We start from the raw sequence: 20,028 nt of genomic DNA, 5'->3' as shown, positions 1-20,028 counted from the left end.
TCCAGAAACATACCATCTGGTTCTCGGAGTTTTATACTCTCCGGTCTTCTACCTTTTAAGGAATATCTGATTTTTATAAAGGCGGCAACTGTAAAAGGCTGGGGTCCTTCTACGTCAGTCCGTCACTGGACACTGTCAGCCCGTAAGTATTGCGATGGTTCATTCGGTTTCTGTCGAAAAATTATTGCTTTGACGTCTCTAGCTTTGAACTTCTTAAACTGAGAGCTCTTATTTATAAGTCGAGGTTTTCCTTATCGCTTTTCTAAGTTCAATCTACCATCAATCGGAACTAACAGAACAGGGGAGAGTGAACTACATACTGACGAATCCATCCTGATGGAATAAGGCTTGTTAAAAGAACAACATTACCTTCTTCTAAACATGCTTATTTGCATTGTTACAATTGTTACACTCGAAAGGACTTTCACTGGGGGACAGGCCTTAGGCCTAGTTTAGTTCATGTCAGCTTTTCAGTTTCCATGCTATTTCTCCAACATAGCACCGTCCGGGGGTCCTACAAAGGCATTCGTAAAAGGGATCGGTCCAACTGGTTTAGAAGTTACGTGGTCTCCACCGGAAGTAGAGAAAAGGAACGGAATCATCGTAGCCTATCGTTTGTGTTCAAAGGAGATCAGCGATACCAAGCCATGTCATAATACTGTTGTTGTCGGTGGGAGCAAGGGGCTGTTACTTATAGCTGGGTTGAAACCTTATAGATGGTACACTGTAAGCGTGGAGGCAAGCACCACTGGGGGATACGGTCCCCCCACCAGGGTTCGTCATAGAACAGGGGAGTGGGGTGAGTCTTGCATTGGGTGATTTGGTTTCAAGTTTCCTCCTAAAATAATCAGTATGAGTTTTTGGGTAGTACATTTCCAGAGGAAACGGTTTTTGAGACTAGTATGCCCTGGTTGAAATTGCTTTTTCGTAGTTCCATCGGGTACTCCAAGCGAAATTTCAGTTACAGCTTTCAACTATACTTCTATAACTGTTTCATGGAAAAGCCCTGACGAAAGCGAGACGAACGGTGTACTAACATCGTATGCAATTGATGTTTACGAAACAGCTAGATAGCGGGTATCTCAAATGTTTTCAAATGTGACAGTATCAAATGCAGTTCTCTCCTGGACTTGCAGTAATTTAAAGGCAAAGACGGAGTATATTATTGAAGTAAAAGCAGGAACTGTCGTTGGCTTTGGGCCGCCTAGTGTTGTTCACCAAAAGACGTCAGGAAAAGGTAACCAAATGAACTAATGGGTGGCGGGTGACCTCGCTCTGTGGCACTTGTAGGAAAGGTTATGAACACGATGCCTCTTACCTTTTAATTCGGCCAGCCATAAATACAGATAGGGCGAGAAATTAAATTCATGTTTTACTTAGGCAGGGAATCATGGTTTAAATTAGTTAGTTCTTTCATCAAAAGTTTTTCTCGTGTCCTGTGATTTTCATTCCTCGCTGAAATCAAAACCTACTTGGGCAAAACTTTCTTTGATGGTAAACACATGCAAGAGACCCGTGAAAGACAATTTTTTTTTTGTTTCAGCCGATGTGAAGTATGTAAAGAAGTCAAACAAAGCATGTAAGTGTAGTTTACAAGCCGTTGTTTAAAAGCGAATCCGAGTTTTATCATCATGAATTGCTATTCTCGGTTTCAGATATAGCGTTAGCAAAAGCGGGAATCGCTGCGGGAGTTCTGAGTTTTTTGGGTGTCGTTGGATTTTTCGTTTTCATATCATTGCTTGTGACAGGTTATGTTCCTTATACAAGGTAAGCGGACTTCCTTCTCCATATAAATACCCACGCTTGTCAGAATTCCCTGATCTCTCTGCCAACACTCCAAACAAACGTTTGTTATTTTCAGCCCCTGGAGAAAGCGTCGACGGGAGGTATGGCGAAAGAAAGCGATGAGACGGAATGAAGAAAGAGAAATACGTTCAAGGTTTTTACCAAATTTTGTCTAGTCTTTACAGCTGTAGTGCAAGTTTTTGTATCGATCAAAATTTTGCTTAGTATTTCGTTAAGAATATGGCGGTGAAACTGAATTTCCTGTGCTAGGCAGATGTGAATAACGACATACTTGAATGCGGCGTTCTTGAAACACTCTAAAATACCAGTAATCTGTCTGTACCGAAATACAACAGGACCGCTCTGGCCGTTTTTACCGTATAAAGGAAAACGCCCCTGGAATCCACTTCACTTCTATAACTACAGGTTCATCACCGTCGACTGCATTAAGAAATTATTTTGTTCCGCCTTTTAGTGATTCAGAGGAATCCGATTTTAACTCAAGTATACGTAATTCTAGTGAGCGTGGATCAAGCGATGATGACTCAGGTTAGACGTGGAAACGATTTTGAACGGCAAAAATCTAACCATTTGTAATAATTTTACTCTGTTTAGTGCTCGTGATTGTGATAAACTGTAAATTCCTTAATTTTGTTTCCCAGACGGCAGGCCATCACAAAAGAGAACCGGGAAACAGGAGGGATCAGGAAGGAAAGGCAGGACAGCTAAGGACGACAGCTATTCCGAATCCATATATAACCCCGGCCATATATCTGTATCCTTACCCAACCCTGAGCAGGGGGAAATTTACGGCCAAGTTTTACTGAATGCTTATGCAAAGAGTTTAATGGATATGCAATCCATCTATGGTGGAAGCACATACGGCACTCGTCCCGTAGAAAATATATACGGTAACCGATCGGTAGTTAACATTCCCCCACCGGGGAACATATACGGAGGTAATAATCTCCTGCCAGAAAACATATACGGTAACCGATCTGTAGTTAACATTCCCTCACCGGGGAACATATACGGAGGAGGTAATAATCTCGTGCCAGAAAACATATACGGTAATCTATCCGTGGGTAATTTTGTCCCACCGGAGGACATATACGGAGGTAATAATCTCGTGCCAGAAAGCATATACGGAAATCTATCTATGGGTAATTTTGTCCCACCGGAAAACATATACGGCGATCTATCGGTCGGCACTATTAACCGACCAGGTGATAGGCAGAATAGCTGCGCGGTGATGCCAGAGGAAATTTATGGACCAAATGTCAATACCCTAAGTGTACACAACTATCCCAGCAGTGTGACCTCAGAGAATCTTTATGGTACACATTAGTGATCATAATCTTCGATATTATTGATAACAATATTCCGAATTTTATATACTGTAACTAAAACTTGTAAACTCAAGATTCGATGAAAATAAAAATCACTTTTTCTTAAACGAGCGATATCGATCAAAACTGATTAATACATTCGGTATTACAGAGTATAAAAGCATTTGAAATTTAGTAAGATAGTTTATATCCACGATCCCCGCATCGCTTCGAGATGTGAATTTTCTAAATTGCGTCAGTGTCTAAGTGCAGAACAATGACCAACAAAGACCGGCTAGACAAGTTATAATTTTAGAAATAATAACTCCTAATTAGAGTTAAAAGTGCGTCTGCAGTGTTGAAGGTAGTATCGATGGATAAAATAGGAACACGCAATATACATATAGGCAAATATTTCATCAAGGGCATTGCTTGTGTCGTTTTTTGACTGCATGGAGAGTAGACAGGGTTATTCGTTACTATTAGAGTTCGTCTACCAAATGATGCATACAGAAACTATATTCAGTATATATTATCTGTGAGTGCACAGAAATACAATTTTTCCTGGAATGTGTAACCTATTATCTCGAAGACATGACCATATAAGATCAAATATGTAGAGAGAGTTACAATATAGACTCTTCAAACGCGGAAACTCTAACTAATATCATTATTATGGATACACTCAGCTGCCAATCAAACTTCGGGGAGAACATGTATTGACGTCATTACTGACTTTGCAACCATACTCCAGCACCCGTTTCCATGACAAGGGGAATTTGCTTAGCTTGTGGTTGAGAAGCCTGCAATTGCGACAGTTTCGGATCAATATCATAGAATTGTAATTAACAAGCAGGGATGAAGAGATCCAGCAATCCTGATGAAAAGTTTGTCAGTGGATCGACAAGGTTCTTCGAAAAAATGTCAGGTTGCGTTTATAAGAAAAGATTTGAAGCATTGAAATTGTCGTTTGAAGTCCTAAATGCAGAAAACAGACAAGTTAAAGACGAAAACATTGACTTAAAAGTATGTGTTAGCCGTTTACACGAGCGGAAGACGTTTTTAGAAAATGAAATCATGAGATTAGCTGGAGTTTTGGAAGCTCAGAAAAGTGCAATGGGTAACTACGTTTTTCATCTTTAAACTAAAGTAGAAAACATAGCTTGCGAGGTTTGAGCAAAGGTCTGGACCATCATCTCTGATGATTCTTGGATGTTTCCCAAAGAGGCTTTTTGTGACGCAAAGGTGACATGCGTGTCGAGCCTAACTCCATTTTATAAGCACACTGCATGGGCACACTTGTAAATAGCTACTTGTTACGACAATGATCTTGGAAGTTTGGAACAAAGTTGATATATCTATCACCTGATATGCGCTACACGTAATGTACAGTCTATTTTAAATGCACTCACGACCGTGTCTATTTCAGATGCACTCACAACAGTCTTTTGATCTTTATTCAGTGTCACTGTGTTATAACATTTTATAACTTTAACTTGCAACAATAACTTCTTATAATTGCAACTATATACATGATGAAACTACCTGATTGCAACATATGCTGGGCCTCCAGACCAGAAGGCTGAGACACATTCCATTTGAATTACGCTTATTTCAAAATACTTCGACGTCATGTGATTGTGTGAATTCTATTTCAAAACAAAGAACTTAGACGTTACCTCGATATTTGTTACAGCTTCTTCGAAGATGCGTGGGTTGATTGACGCAAGCAGACAGACACGGCTGGAAGAACAACTTGAAGCAACGAGATGTCAGCTGCTTCTTTACAAGGGGAGTTTTGAAAGGGAGAGAAAGTCTTGCGAAGAATTGAGGAAAGAGATGAAAATGAGTGAGAAGAAGCTTGAAGATGCCGAGAAAGATATCAAAAGTTTGACCTCACAACTTGTTGCAGACAGAGAAGGGGAAATCCAAATTGGATTCTCTGGTAACCGTGGGCGTGTTTCTACTTCCGTGAATAGTGTTCGATTCATTCAGCCATGCCACCCTGATGATGAACTTTGGCAGTTGGAACAACCCTGAGATTTCACCTCCCCCGGAGTTAAAAGCCAATTGAAGCAGTTTTACGGGGGGGAAATAGATATCTATTATCGTCACGAACTTGCTTTGACTTTTTGTCTCTTGATAATAGATGTGTCAGTTGAAATTTGCATAGTTTTAGATTTTTTTATTTTCTTCTAATATTCTTTATATTGTTCGCACTTCGTGTAACCAGTAATTACGAGGATTGGCAACTTCGTTCTCAAGCTCTCTGTAAATATTCGTTGATGTCTTGCATTTGTAACATGGTTATTTTGCAAATTTTTACACTCGAAAGGGACTTTTACTGGGGGGGGGGGCAGGCCCTAGGCCTGGTTTAGTTCATGTCCAACATAGCACCGTCCGGGGGTTCTACAAAGGCATTTGTAAAAGGGATCGGTCACAGCACATACGGCACTCGTCCCGTGGAAAATATATATGGTAACCGATCGGTAGTTAACATTCCCCCGCCGGGGAACATATACGTAGGAGGTAATAATCTCGTGCCAGAAAACATATACGGTAACCGATCCGTGGGCAATTTTGTCCCACCGGAAAACATATATCGATCGGCACTATTAACCGACCAGGTGATAGGCAGAATAGTTGCGCGGGATGCGCGATGATGCCAGAGGAAATTTATGGACCAAATGTCAATACCCCAAGTGTACACAACTATCCCTGCGGTGTGACGTCAGATAACAATTGATAACAATATTCCGAAATATTTCATATACTTTAACTAAAACTTGTAAACTCGAGATTCGATGAAGATAAAAACCAGCCTTTCTTAAACGAGAGATATCGATCAAAACTGGTGAAATACATCCGGCGGTATTATAGTGTGTGAAAGCATTTGAAATACATGTATTTATTATTAAATAATAAAGGAAGTTAATGTTATACGGGTCTTCGTATCGTAGTGTCGCGGGTCCTAGGACGCTTGTCCGGTCGGCTACTTGCCCCCTCCGGTGAGTACAAATATGAGCCCAGTTTGCCTGATCGAGTTGTTAGTTGCTTGCGTGACCCATCCCGCCCCTTTCCCTAACGACTTCACGCGATGTTGTGAACTCTACGGGAGAAGCGTCTTATTAATCTCGCTGGGGTTTGTTTTTTTTTTTGTTAGTTTGTTTTGCAGGATTAAGCACAGTTCTTTTCACACCCGTTTTGGTCGTGGAATGGGTGTTTGGGGTAAAGGTAAATTCATTAATGATCGCCACATTTACAGGTATTTTTTTTTTTTGTTTTGTGTGTGTGTGTGTGTACTTTGATGTTCGTATCGTTTATTCCACGGTTTCACTTCAGTGACTCACGTGTGACAGTTGATCACGGGATGGAGGAGGTACCGTTAAAATAGCATGGTTCGTTGAGTTATTATCTGCGCCGAAAACAGCAAACTCAAAAGAAACACCGTTTCACCCCTAGCCCGACCGTTTCGCTCGGATACCGTCTCCATCCCTACCGATCGGCAGCGGGCAAAAATATAGTGTAAGAGCTGGTGTGCTATCGTACTGATGTGAGCCTTAGGATCCGTTAGAACGTTAATGTAGTATATATATCCAAAAAATGACATACGCTAAACTGAATCACATCGAATCACTTTGGCAGACGTTAATTTGCTACGTAAGTGATACGTGAGTAGATTTATGACATCGCTTGGAATAAATATATCGCTGATACATGGTGTGCTGTTGACTAAGGAGATTCGTGACCACGTGTTCGAAGTTCTGAAGTTGGAAGCGTCTAGAAATTTCCTGCATATTTTATTTGCATAAATTACCAGGTAGTGTCGACAGCCGAATTTATTATTGGCATTGTCTCAGGGCGATTAACACGATTGTACCAGTGAACAAATGTTTATCAACAATGAATATGAAAGGTTACTGCATGTACTTGAAAGGTCATCTTTGTCAGTACCTTTTCCGTGACTCGTGTGAGAAACAATTTAAACACATGTCAGAATTAATTTTCAGGCCTCACTGAAATTTGCTTAGATTGTAGGAAGGCTGGATTTTGGACAGCTCAGGATTAATACCATATTATTATAGCTATCAATAGGGATGAAGAGGTCCAGCAGTCCTGATGAAAACTTAGTCTGTCGATCGGCAGAGGTCATCGAAAAAATGACAAAAATGATTTGCGATTTGAGCAAAGAAAACGAGCGACTTCGTGGAGAATTACGTGATAAGGCCAGTTTGTCATCGACTCCAGAGCCGACCGGAGAAGGTTGTTTATATCAGAGAAGATTTGAAGCATTGAAGTTGTTGTTTGACGACCTAAATGCAGAAAACAGACAAGTTAAAGACGAAAGCGTTGATTTAAAAGTGTGTGTTAGCCGTTTACAGGAACGGAAGGCGTTTTTAGAAAATGAAATCATGAGATTGGCTGGAGTTGTGGAAGCTCAGAAAAGTGCAATGGGTAACTACTTTTTTCCATTGAACTTAGTTAGAACTTTATAGAACTATAACTTCGTATAGTTGCAACTATATTAAAAACCCCCAATGAAGGCAACAACGCTCATTTTAAAACGCGACGGCGTGAATTTCATTTGAAAACTTAGCAGCTGTTCACATGAGTCCGGTTACGGAGATTTAATTAACACAGCGTAAAATGGACCCATTGAAATGACTAAAACAATTCTGGAGACAAAACATGCTATTGTTAGGATGATTATCACACGATAACACGACTACCACTCAGTTTACTGTAGAAGCGCGTTATTTGTTCATTTCATTACCTCAAAGTCCCCTTAGACAATATTTAATTATTTGTTACAGACTCTTTGGAACGGCGTGGGCTGATCCACGCAACCAGATTTACTCAACAAACTCCTGTTACCCGTGCTTCCACCTCTGCGAATAATGTTCGATTCATTAAGCCATGCCATCCTGATGATGAACTTTGGCAGTTGCAACAACATTGAGTCATTCAGAGTTTTCCTGCCCCGGATTTAATAGCCAATAAAGCTGTTTTACGGAGGGGAAGTGACGTATAGCTATTATCATGACGAACTTTAAGTTTTTGTCTCGTAATAGATATGCTAGATAAAATTTGTATAGTTTTAGATTTTTTTTATCTTTTTGTGGTATGCTTCATATTGTTCGTACTTCGTGTAACCAGTGGACATCCTGCTGCCCCATCAAAATAAGAACCACTCTTACCCAAATAACAATTCAGAAGTAATAAAAGTAATAAATCACTTTGGTTAAATTTTGTTGTAAAATTGTATTTATGTAAGTGTCCATTGGCGTTGAAATCGACGGTAAAACGTGAAAGGACCTGGGCCCGATATTCAAAATGGTGGTGTTTTCAAATAAAAAATTGCACATCGACTGTTTATTTTATACTTTTTCTTTGTATTTTGTCTAAATTTTCGATGCAAGAACCACTAAGCGCTTCCTAAAGTGTTCATCTTCAATTTAAATATGATTCGAAATCGTGTTGAAGATTTCAGCGCTCAAAAACAGATCCCAAGAGTTGGACAGGAAGCAATGTTCTTGGTATGAATATAGTAAACTACGATCTTCGATCACCGTTAATCGCGAATGTTGTGTAATTTATTGGTACGGTGATTTAAAGATTTTTTACTTTCAGGATCAAATCCATATATCTTTGCAAAAACCTATTCCTGAACGATGCGAAGATGTCAGAAGAATGAAACAGGAATGGAATATCAAGGTATCAGATCATTCAAATGTCAAAATACTCCTGGTTTTTATTAATATAACGGCATCGAAGCAATCTGGCAAAAAGCAGTTCATTAGAATTTTACTTACAAATAATATGTTAATGTTGCTTGTAGGCACCAACCCCTCGCCTTTGGAAAAGCCCTTGCCCTTTATAAGCCCAACCTATGAAAGCCACACCTATTTTAAGTACACTTCCTCGTATCTCCCCTTACCCACTTATCACCCCAAAGTAGCCCCTCATCTTATATATGCCCTGTTCTTCAACTCTGCTGAAGACCTTTTCTATAAGTACTCCCCAAAGGCTTTCCTTCCCCTTGTTCAAACTATAACAGCTTCGTATCTGAAGTTCTCCCTTATACAATGCCCCCACTCTAAAGTTCTCTGAGGTCCCTCCTTTATCATGGCTCCCACTTTGAACCTCCCCTCCAAAAAGAGAGTCTCTTTCTCTAAACATCTCTTTCAATTTAGGCCCGGCAACCCCCTGACTATATACCATTGACCCTGAAAACTCCCCAATTAGAACCTATAGAACCTACACCCCTATGTAGGACCTCAATGGGGTGTCTATGCCCAGGGGGAAATATGATACAGAACCATATTTTAGATATGATATCTTTATTCTTCAGGATCTCCATGTATTATACCCCCATCTTCTTGCAAGTATTTTCAGCGTGACTGCGGGGAAAGGCTGGGCTCTACACACCTCACAGGCCCACACGGACAGACTGGACGCGATGCGAATTTTCAACTTTTTTATTTTCCAAAAGCAAATAATTGGAGATTACTTAACGATAATACATTTTGACTGCTCTGGCGTCCATAAATTCCAAAATTTGCTTCCAGAATTTAATTTATATGCTTCTGAAACGCAAAATTCGCGTCGCGTTGCCGCATCGCGTCCGGTCTGTGTCGACCTTTAGCTAAGATCGAAGAAGATCAATATCAAAGCTTGGTCACGCAATTCTAATTAACCTTACATAATCACCGCTTTAGTTACGTTTTTGACCTGGGCGGATTATTTGTAAAACTGACAGATTTCTCCAAAATATTACCACATGCTTATCCCTCGTTCACATCTATCAGACGAATTAAATCGTATTGGAAATTGCTCAGAAAATTACAAGTGCATGTCAACAGGTCTTAAGATTTTTCAAGTGCAAGTGCATGTAAACAGGTCTTTTATTATAATGAACAAGCTGGAACGTGTTCATAAGTACAGTATTGTTCTTATCACTCCACACAATGTCCGCCAAAATCAAGGCATTGTACAAGGTTATTCGAGCAAAAAAATGTTTTAACAAATTTGCGCCAACGGCTAAACACGTTTTATTTTAAACAGATTTTAAACTGAAGGTCTTGCGACGCTATTTTTCTTTTATAGGTGCTGTGGAATATTTTCTCTATCAGTTTGCGTATTTCATAACGCTAAGTAGCTCACCTTGGGTGAGTTCACGGTCATGCTTGGAAGTTGGAATAGTTCTTATGCTTCTAAATGCGAGTTTCATTAACTCTCATTGAAGAGTTTGAAATCAATGTTTCTTTATTTCTTCACAGGACAGCACCAGGGCGGCTGACCGAGGCCATGACACAATCTACACGGCCTTGTTCTCAGAATTCTTGGAGTATTTTCTTCCAACGCAATCCATAACATTGTCAGCACATTCGTCTGGAAATAGATCACAGCAGGAGCCGAAATTAACGCCAAGGAAGTACTTGTAAGTGCAATCAGAATATACACAAGTACATAGATGACGACGCTTGATTAGTTTTTCGGAACTAAGAAATATTTGAGAACGTTAATCTATTAATGCAACAGACCTTTTGCATCATAGACCATTTTTTTTATCTATGCATGAAAATGCAATTCAATTACCACAGCTAAAAATAGCGTAGTATTAAGCATTAGTAGCAACGCAAAGTTTGGTTGCGAAATTCGCGCGAGAAATATCGCTAGTGGAAAACCAGCTTAATGGAAAAGGTCTATTATTTCGAAGCCGTTTTAAAACGTTAATACATGGCTTTTATGATTGTGTTTCACTTGGTCAAACCGGCCGTTCAGTTCATCTAACTGAACTATCGTAGGAATCTAGAATAACCGCGCGATTTTTCATACCTCAGTCTGTTTCGTGCTCGTTAGTATAAGCGAACAAGTACAGAAATAAACATTTTATTAAAGACGACTGCAAGCATAATAATAATCATCCTAAATCTACAACATGACTTATATACATATTTACTTAATTTACATACAGTCTAACATCTCTTCATTATCATACCATTAGCGTAAACTGTCTTTTGTCCATTACACACACAATAATAATAATAATAATAATAAAATGTATTTCTATTGCGCATATTCATAAAATGTTCTATGCGCATTACATTAAAATAATACATAGTTACAATATTTTAATTACTTAAATTAGAAATATACACAATATAAAACATAGAATATACATAGAGGTTAAAATAGAAAATTATCTAATTTTCAGTGAAAGCTTTCTTAAATAAGTATGTTTTAAGTTCTGATTTAAAATGAGAAAGCTGTTCTATGTCCCTAATTTTGGCTGGAAGGCTGTTCCATAATGTTGGTGCAGCAACCGTGAACGATCGGTCGCCAAGCGTTTTCTTTGATTTGCCCCGAGGATATGATAATAAGAGGCCATTATTAGACGTACGTAAATTATAGCGACCAGGAGTAGTGATTTTGATAAGTTCCGATAGATACAATGGAGCCAGCTGATGAAGAACTTTAAATGTGAGGAGTAATATCTTGAACATGATCCTCATTTTAACAGGTAACCAATGTAGGTCTTGCAAAAGCGGTGTAATTTGACATTGTTTTGGTGCTTGATAAACCAGACGAGCACATGCATTCTGTATACGTTGAAGCTTTGCAGTAAGGGTATCAGGAAGTCCATACATGAGGCTATTACAGTAGTCCAATCTACATGTCACAAAGGCATGTATAAGTGTTTCGGTGTGGCTTTTGCTCAGAAATTTCCTAATTCGTCTGATGTTATAAAGATGATAAAAGGCAGCACTAGAGATCTTAGTAACATGAGTGTCCATTCTAAGCATTGGGTCGAGCCACACACCTAGATCTCTGACAACATCAACTGGTGTAATTTCTGCATTGCAAATATTCACTGTACTAATTCGAACCTTCTTTAGCTGCTGAGATGTGCCGACTAAAACAATTTCAGTTTTTCCGTCATTAAACATTAGCTTGTCACGAGTCATCCATAAATGTAAATCATCAATACATTGCTGGATGGCAAGAATAGCTGCTTCTTGATCATTAACACTATTAGGATTAAACGATATATACAACTGGAAGTCGTCCGCATATGCGTGTACATCAGGGAGATGACGCTCGATTATGTCAAATAGGTCACCAGCATAAAGAGTAAACAGCACGGGCCAAGGCATGACAACTAATCCCGTAACAAGTCAATGGCAACAATATATATTATTTAAGGGATAAGGGATTTTCCCTCTCTTATCACGTGAGGTGTGGGCGTACAACACTGAGTACAAGTGTACAAAACTAGCCTACCATGCATAGTATAGCAAAGTAATATAGTGTTATGACAAAAAAGCGCGAATGAAATGGAAAATAAGCCCGTTGACGGCACTCGCTCGAAATCAGATCGAAATCTTGATATCAGCGAATACAAGAAAAGATACGAAGAGTTGGTGGAGATTAACCATGCATGGAAACAACAATACGAACGGTTGAAAATCCAATATGAAGCGCTTGCTGAGAAACATAGAGGAATCGAAAGCGAAAACGGTGACTTAAAAATGCGTAACAATCAACTAGAGTTGCAAGGAATATCATTGGAAAATGAAAAAAAGGAGACAGTTGAAGCTTTGAAAGCACAACAACAAGAAAAAGGTAAATGCCAAGCTCATTTTAATTTTTTATTTTATTTTTGAATAGCCCTGCCTCACGTAAGGTTTAAAGCATCGTATCCCAAACACCCAGCAATCCTGGTCAAAACATTGACGACACTCTGTGTTATTTCACACTACAGTCAGCAGTCGCGGGATTTATTTCAAAATTATACCCCCTTTCCTCACAAAAACCATGACCAGCCGACAATTTAAAAGAGTAAAGTAAAAAAAATTCCGAATAAACAAGACATCTTGAGAGTCAAAATATGAATCAAGCAAGACCCAGGTTAAAACTGTAAATATTTGACTTTATTTCAAAGTCAGATGACTTTGAGGTCATAGAGAATGAAATACTTTACAACACACATATATATATATATATATATACAACGCAGAGAGAGAGCACGCGTGTGTTAATCCATTGTTTTAAATATAGCATTCGTAACATCAAGTTTCGCTTTGCTATCCTGACCTTCCGGGATACCGGATTAACACACACGCGCTGAATCAACGTTTAGTGATGTGTCATAACTCATTCCAGAACAGCATAGTTTCAACATTTCAACATTGATTAGGGGGAGGGGGAGGGCCGAAGGAGGGAACGAAACAGAAATATTTGTTTTGTTTTAGTTTATAACTGAAGCTGACTGTAACTGAAGCTGATTTCAGCTTGAGAATGACCTACAGTAGCATTTCGCAACATTCAAAACGTAGGCACATATTTGTTTGGCTGGACTGCGTTGCATTACATAATATGAACAGTCCGACATTGTTCTTAAGCCCTAAATACACGGGCTAAAGCCTGTTTGTCATTTGAGACGTCGAAGTCGGGTCGAACTTTTCATATGCCGAACTTTTCTAAAGTCTTTAAGTTCTAAAGTGTTCACGTTCATTTGCAATCGAATGCAACGTTCACGTTCAACGTTCACAAATTCACGTTCGAATGCATGCATTCGATTCGGCACATGAAAAGTTCGATGTCTGAAATGGGCCTCAATTCCGGAATTAATTTCTTCAAGTGGTCGAAATTGAAAAAAAAAGACGAAATATTTCCGGCATTTCGCAGCGAAAAAGCGACTGGAATTAGGCCCTTATCACTAGTGTTGCAACTAATCGATTTCTCTGTTACAGCTTCTTTGAAACTTAATGCCGTGATCGACGCAAGCAGACAGACACAGCTGGAAGAACAACGTGAAGCAATGAGATGCCAGTTGCTTCTTTACAAGGGGAACTTTAAAAGTGAAAGAAAATCTTGCGAAGAATTAAGAAAAGAGATGGCAAAGGCTGGGAAGAAACTTCAGGATGCTAAAGAAAAAATCAAAAGGTTGACTTCACAACTTGCTGCCGCCAGAGAGGATCACGGAGGGAGCGAAAGTGGAAACCTTGATGAACGTGGTCTCACCCCCCTGCACCAGATTCAATTCATTCACTCGTACCATCCAGCTGATGAAATCTGGCAGTTGGAGCAACAAGGAAGGGCATCCCTCCCCCGGATTGGGAGGCAAACGTCGTTCCTTTACGGAGGGCGTGTAAAAGTTTATCATCATGAAGAGCTTTGAGTCTTTCTCTTTGGTTTTGAAGGACTTTTGGTTGATGGAGTAAATTTGATGTTCAATATAGAGAAAAGAAACATGTAGTTTGCCACAACGTGCAGTTTGTTTGTTAGAAACATGTAGTTTGTCGTTTACAGGAAAGGACTTTGTTATTGTAATTCTTCATCAATTATAAGGATTTGTACTTAAAAACTTCAGTAATATCGTCATGTAACAGCACTAAAATTGTCAACATTAAAAACGTTTTGCTAACTTGAAAAGGATTTAAAGAGTATGTTTACTGTAGGCTATAATCTAAAAGTAATATGAAAATAAAGTGATTTCTCACGGTACGCATAGGAGAAAACGTCCCTTCATTCGAAGCTATTTTTTTTAAGATACTTGCTACTTTTGTCATTAAACAATTACTTAATAGTTTCCGTGTTTGGATGGCCTGATCTAAACACGCGGGAATGTTTCGAGATTTAAGAAAAGCGCGCGAAATGTCCATGAGAAAAGTCTAGTGGAAATAATTTCTTCACTCCTTATCACGATATGCGTAAAATATACTTCAAAATTGATATAATAAAGTTTGTCTATTCATGTACATAGATTTGTATATTTGGGGTCTGAAATCACATTGTTTCCGAGACGGTGTTTCCTATAGTTTTTCCAGAATGCACTTATTAGCTGACGTTTCTTTATAAGTTGGTCACCATTGCAAAATTGCTTCATGTTTCCAACAAATTCTTTTCCTTTAATTCTAGTAATGGTGTTGGTGACGCAGTTCCACCGTCCTATTCAGGTCTCATTAAGTCCATTGACAGCAGGCAAACCACCGCGGCTGGTCCCTCGTATGAACAATACTCAATCCAGGCTCGTTAGTCTGAACTGTTCTTTCAGGTATGCGGGTCAGTATACAGGCATCTTTATTTACACTTCAAAAGCTGCTATATCACACAGACACTCAAAGCTTCCTGTCTACACTCTTGTCAAGTGGCAGTCATATGATGATTGATATTGATTGTGTTTTGTTCTAGATTTTTACCGAATTCTGGATGAACCACGATGTTTATAGAGAAGGCTCGCAGACGTTCATTCCTCTCGGCCAGGTATATCACTAACAAGATTTCATCGATGTTTGTTAGTTTTTTTTAACTCTATCTCGACAATCCTTATCGAACACACTCCTAAAAACTCACAAGTTGCAACAAGTCTGTAAACAGGTTGTTACAAGTCTGTTACATGCACTGGAGGCTTTCCGTCATTTCCTCGGTCCCCATGGTCCGGTGTGGAGTGTAGTTGAAAAACTCGACAGAGATTCTTTCCTTCGATATGAGTTTCAGAATATACAAATGAATTGAAGTACAAAGTACTAAGATGACGACGCCATTAGTTTTTCAGAACTTAGAAATATTTCAGAACTTAAACTGATTTATCAATCGAGCATGAAAATGCATGAAAATGCATGAAAAGCATGAAAATGCATGAAAATGCATGAAAATCACCACAATACAATACAATACAATACAATACAAACAATTTATTTTAACACGGAGGAATATTCAGTTAAAAAATACAACTGGTTTACAAAATTGCCGTGAGAGAGTCGTTATATATATAAGTAAGATAATCATTTGTAGCTTTCTTAAATTGAGGAAAGAGGGTTAAATTACGCATTTCATAATATCTATACCTATAGCATAAGCTACGTTTTAGATAGTTCGTTCGTGGTTTTGGTAAATTTAATTTAAATTGATTATTTCTAAAGTCATACTCAGAATTTCGAATAGAAAACAAGGTTTGTACTAATATGGAGGCATATTTCCTTTTAATATTTTAAAGATCAACTGAGACTTCAATTTTTTACGTCGTATATAGAGATTATCTAATTGCAAGCGATTTAAGAGAGCACAAGCGCTGGCATCATAACTTGACCTCGTTATGACTCGAACTGCTCGGTTTTGTAATTTTTGTAATTTTTTGCAAGTGTGTCCCCTAATTCATCCCAAACCGAGCAGCAGTAGTCAAATGTGGTTGTATTAAAGCGAAATAAAGCTGAACCACAGCTGAAAAGAGCGTGCTAAAATTAGTAGAAATGTAAAATTCGGTTGCGAAATATGTTTTAAAATGCGGAAATGCATTTGCAAGGTTTGCAAATTTGTATACTTCTTTACTACGCACGGAAATTGTTACCATTTTTTTCGCTGATAATTTCAACCCGCAACCAAATTTTGCATTTGTGCTTGTAGTAGTCTGACTTTAATGCAAAAGGTCTATTATTTCGAAGCCATTTTATGAAAATGTTAATACAGGGCTTTTATTATTGTGTTTCACTTAGGCCAAACTATTCAGTGCATCTATCTGAATTGCACCTAAGAATAGTCTAGAATAACCGCGATTCTGAGAGATTGGTAACAATTCCCTATATCTCCCTATAGCCACTGTTTAATCACGTGATTGTCTATTGACCTTGCATGCCGGAAAAGACCTATTGACCTATAATTAGCCTGGCAGGGTTTGTACACTGTGCTGAGAGGTAGTAAGGATCGTGCAAAAATAGCGCGCCGTAGCACAGGGAAATAGTGTTGTTGACAAAATCGAGGAAATGGCAAATAAACCTTTTGCTCGCACTCGCTCGAAATCAGATCCGAATCCAGATATCAACGAATACAAGAAGAGAAACAAAGAAATTGTGGCGATTAAACTTGGGAGGACCGAAGAGTACGAGCGGTTGAATATGCAATTTAAAGCGCTTGCTGAGAGAAATAGGAGACTTGAAGGCGAAAACCATGATTTGAAAATGCGTAACAATCAACTGGAGATGCAGCGAATATTGTTAGATAATGAAAAAAAGAGGATTGCTGAAGTTTTGAACGCTCAACTACACAAAATAGGTAAATGCCATGCTCATGCACAAATCTGTATTTTTTTAATACTTTTTACATTCTTGTGACGTAGACCGTAGCTCAAACGCGTTCCTATATATATATATATTGTCGAGTCTCTGCATGTCTACCGACGCTGTGAAAACGATATTCAGTTCTGAGTATTTAGCAAAGTGACAAAACGTTATGTTATTTTGTAGAAAACATTCTTCGTCAGTGAATTATATAGGCCACTAACAATACATCGACGCCGAAGTCGGTGATTAATGAGAACCAGGCTTATGTGCATGTGAAGTAGTGCTTAATAATGTATTTTCGTAAGTCAGGGATTTTACGTGCGGTAGAAAATACGAATTTGGGGGCGTACCGTAAATGATCGATTAAGCGCCGCGGCGCTTATTACAAACTCCGACTTGAAGACTACTTATGCTCGTTTTAGAGGTGGTTTATTTTCTTGTTATCTAACTCAGAAGTTGATAAATTACGCAAATGGTCCATTACAGGCACGAATTCTTCTGTCTTTCTAAGGCTCGGTTTACACTCAAATTTTTTGTGATCACAGTTGCAATTTTCAAACGTCATATCCTAAGTTTCAATTATTTGTTAAAAATATTCAAAGAAACTAAAACAGGGAACAGCTAGGGAACTTTAACACTCAGCTACTTCAATCGTGATACTCGCTGCAAAACATTTAGAACTTGGGATTTACCAATGAAAATTCTTAAATGAGAACACAGACAGTGTGAAAGAAAACCCGAGTATTATCTTATCGCTAGTATTGCAACTAACTGATTTCTCTGTTGCAGCCTCTTACGGGGGGTTCGAAAATGGAAACCTTGGTGAACGTGGTCTCACCCCCCTGCATCAGATTCAATTCATTCACCCGTACCATCCAGTTGATGAAATCTGGCAGGAGCAACAAGGAGGGGCAGCCCTCCCCCGGAATGGGAGGCAAACCTCGTTCGTTTACGGAGGGCGTGTAAAAGTCTATCATCATGAAGAGCTTTGAGTCTTTCTCTTTGGTTTTAAAGGACTTTTGGCTGACATAGTTACCTGATGTCCAATTTGGGGGAGAAAATCAACTCTTAGTTTTTCGTTTACAGAAAAATACCTTGTTGTTGTAATAACATAATTAACGTGATAATTAATCGAGGTTATGGTAGTTTATTAAGTACCACTTACGTATTTTAACATGCTTGTAAAATAAATAGATTAAGCTTAAAGCATATTAGGGCATATGTGTAACAAAGTTATGAATACTAATTAAGATTAGTTGTATCAAAGTTAATATACAAATTACTAATTCTATAACTTTATGGGGCATTACAGATGTATACATGCATGTGACTAAAATACTGCTTAATTATTCATGAATTTTCCAAGATAAGTAATTGACCCGCACCGAACTTTTGATATCCAGTAGCGATGTTGAATAGGCCAATCCTAATAATAATATTATACTAATAAAAAAACTTGATGTATCTTTTGCTAATCTTAATTATATCGAAATCCTATATATGGCAGACCTTTCTCGTGATGACGTCAAACGCGGAAACCTTATGTTACACGAAGTATGATTGGCTCGATCGTTTCGCGGATTCATTCAAACGTCGTGTCAGCCTTCCACGTTTGACGTCATTATAAGATAGCGGAAATAAATTAAACAAATTTCTTCACTCGTCATCACAATATTCGTATAATATACGCCGAAATGTCTTAGGCAGTTTATTGCTTTTATAATTACTTGAATTAGTTGCTTCTTTCAAAACGTTTTTCTCATTTACTGTGGTTTTCTTTCCTCGCTGAAATCAAAGCCCACTTGGGCGAAACTTTCTTAAATTCAAGCCATTTCAATGGGTTTCAATTTGCAAAGCCTGAAAATATATTCTGCCCACCACAGTGATGGTAAACACATGCATAAGACCCGTGAAAGACAAGTTCTTTTTTTGTTTCAGCCGATGTGAACCTGTATGTGAAGAAGTCAAACAAAGCATGTAAGTGTAGTTTACAAAGCCGTCATCGGTAGTTAACATTCTCCCACCGGGGAACATATACGGAGGTAATAATCTCCTGCCAGAAAATATACGGTAACCGATTTGTAGTTAACATTCCCCCACCGGGGAACATATACAGAGGAGCCTGAGGAGGTAATAATCTCGTGCCAGAAAACATATACGGTAATCTATCCGTGGGTAATTTTGTCTCAACGGGGAACATATACGGAAGAAGTAATAATCTCGTGCCAGAAAACATTTACGTTAATCTATCCGTGGGCAATTTTGTCCCACCGGAAAACATATACGGTGATCTATCGGTCGGCACTATTAACCGACCAGGTGATAGGCAGAATAGCTGCGCGGTGATGCCAGAGGAAATTTATGGACCAAATGTCAATACCCTAAGTGTACACAACTATCCCAGCAGTGTGACCTCAGAGAATCTTTACGGTACACATTTGTGATCATAATCTTCGATATTATTGATAACAATATTCCGAAATATTTTATATACTGTAACTAAAACTTGTAAACTCAAGATTCGATGAAAATAAAAATCACTTTTTCTAAACGAGCGATATCGATCAAAACTGATGAATACATTCGATATTATAGAATATAAAAGCATTTGAAATTAAGTGAAATAGTTTATATCACAAAAATCACTGTTCCACGACCTCCGCATCGCTTCGATATGCGATTCTTCTCACTAAATTGCGTCAGTGTCTAAGTGCAGAACAAAGACCAACAAAGACCGGCTAGACAAGTTATAATTTTAGGTAATAACTCCTAATTACAGTTAAAAGTGCGTCTGCAGTGTTGAAGGTAGTTCGATGGATAAAATAAGAACACAATATACATATATAGGCAAA

General features: G+C 38.6%; 3 protein-coding genes and 1 long non-coding RNA gene across 4 annotated transcripts; all 4 read left to right on the top strand.

The window, feature by feature from the left end:
• Positions 1 to 48: 48 nt before the first annotated feature.
• LOC114543670 lies at positions 49 to 1,038 on the top strand. The gene is made up of 3 exons (XR_003690155.1): positions 49 to 142; positions 500 to 799; positions 932 to 1,038. It is a non-coding gene; the product is annotated as an uncharacterized LOC114543670 (long non-coding RNA).
• Positions 1,039 to 1,086: 48 nt separating this feature from the next.
• On the top strand, positions 1,087 to 3,164 carry LOC114543665. Its single transcript, XM_028562554.1, has 6 exons — positions 1,087 to 1,237; positions 1,544 to 1,579; positions 1,656 to 1,767; positions 1,862 to 1,939; positions 2,261 to 2,334; positions 2,448 to 3,164. Exons 1-6 carry the CDS (start codon positions 1,087 to 1,089, stop codon positions 3,131 to 3,133), a joined length of 1,137 nt encoding a protein of 378 aa, XP_028418355.1. The 3' UTR covers positions 3,134 to 3,164.
• A 4,055-nt stretch (positions 3,165 to 7,219) lies between these two features.
• LOC114543664 lies at positions 7,220 to 8,073 on the top strand. Its single transcript, XM_028562553.1, has 2 exons — positions 7,220 to 7,568; positions 7,928 to 8,073. The coding sequence occupies exons 1-2, from the start codon at positions 7,274 to 7,276 to the stop codon at positions 8,071 to 8,073; spliced, it is 441 nt and encodes a 146-aa protein (XP_028418354.1). The 5' UTR covers positions 7,220 to 7,273.
• Positions 8,074 to 8,441: 368 nt separating this feature from the next.
• On the top strand, positions 8,442 to 15,562 carry LOC114543667. Its single transcript, XM_028562556.1, has 5 exons — positions 8,442 to 8,650; positions 8,745 to 8,828; positions 10,394 to 10,554; positions 15,039 to 15,174; positions 15,312 to 15,562. Exons 1-4 carry the CDS (start codon positions 8,576 to 8,578, stop codon positions 15,154 to 15,156), a joined length of 438 nt encoding a protein of 145 aa, XP_028418357.1. The 5' UTR covers positions 8,442 to 8,575; the 3' UTR covers positions 15,157 to 15,174; positions 15,312 to 15,562.
• Positions 15,563 to 20,028: the final 4,466 nt, after the last annotated feature.

Source organism: Dendronephthya gigantea, unplaced genomic scaffold, assembly GCF_004324835.1.
Source record: "Dendronephthya gigantea isolate DGI-Jeju-01 unplaced genomic scaffold, DenGig_1.0 000514F, whole genome shotgun sequence".
NCBI classification, from domain to species: domain Eukaryota; kingdom Metazoa; phylum Cnidaria; class Anthozoa; order Malacalcyonacea; family Nephtheidae; genus Dendronephthya; species Dendronephthya gigantea.
The sequence above is the reverse complement of the archived record's forward strand: the minus strand, read 5'-3'. Positions and strand labels throughout refer to the sequence as shown.